Genomic DNA, 736 nt, shown 5'->3' on the forward strand with positions numbered 1-736 from the left:
TATTTACTTTTTAGGGCTCAGCATAAGGCAATGTTTACTGAAGAAAGGTGTGTGTGGGGGAGGCTGCCCCCATATTCCTTGCTGTAACTGTGCTGAAATGGGCTTACGATGCGCCCAAGCCTGTTCTTGCTGTGGACCAAAGCCTTCATGTTCTATGTTGTTAGACTGCTGTTGCCCAGGAAGTCAGGTGTGTATATTGTTTGGACATAGATGGACAGTTATATATAGCAGATAGAAGAAGAATGGGTAGATGTCTGTATTGTATATATTTTTGTTTATGTATTATTTATTTGTGTGTGTATATTTTCTGCATATGTATATGTAATTCCTCTAAAAATCGCTAGGGGAACTTTCACTTAAAATTACAGGTTTAAAATTTTCTTAAAAAAAAAATCTTATCACTTCAGGAATGCAATTGCCTTCACCCAGAGGCATGTGGACCTTGTCCAAATTATTCAGAGTGTACATCCTGCACAAATTGCTGTGAGAATCCTTGCATAGACTGCAACAACTGCTATAACTGGTGTTCCTCCCCTTCTGCCTGTGCTCCAGGACCTTTGTGCGACTGTAGTAGTTGTACTTGCAGTTGCACAACACCAGAGTGCTCCACAATAAATTGTCTTTGTTGTGAGATAACTATTAAAGGTCGTGGACCACAGGGCGACACTTAATATAGGCTTGTGAAACCAAGAAATTTAACGGTCTTTAACCCGTGAATTTAGTTCAATATTTCCAG

General features: G+C 39.7%; 1 protein-coding gene across 1 annotated transcript in view; it reads left to right on the top strand.

Moving 5' to 3' along the window:
• LOC119589042 (keratin-associated protein 17-1-like) overlaps nt 1–736 on the top strand; it is a gene marked incomplete in the record, with an annotated part of 4,594 nt that overhangs the window by 3,310 nt on the left and 548 nt on the right. The window contains 2 exon segments of the mRNA XM_037937618.1: nt 15–187; nt 408–736. Of these exon segments, the coding sequence (XP_037793546.1) occupies nt 15–187; nt 408–671 (437 nt within the window).

Source organism: Penaeus monodon, chromosome 25 (genome assembly GCF_015228065.2).
Source record: "Penaeus monodon isolate SGIC_2016 chromosome 25, NSTDA_Pmon_1, whole genome shotgun sequence".
In the NCBI taxonomy this organism is placed as follows: domain Eukaryota; kingdom Metazoa; phylum Arthropoda; class Malacostraca; order Decapoda; family Penaeidae; genus Penaeus; species Penaeus monodon.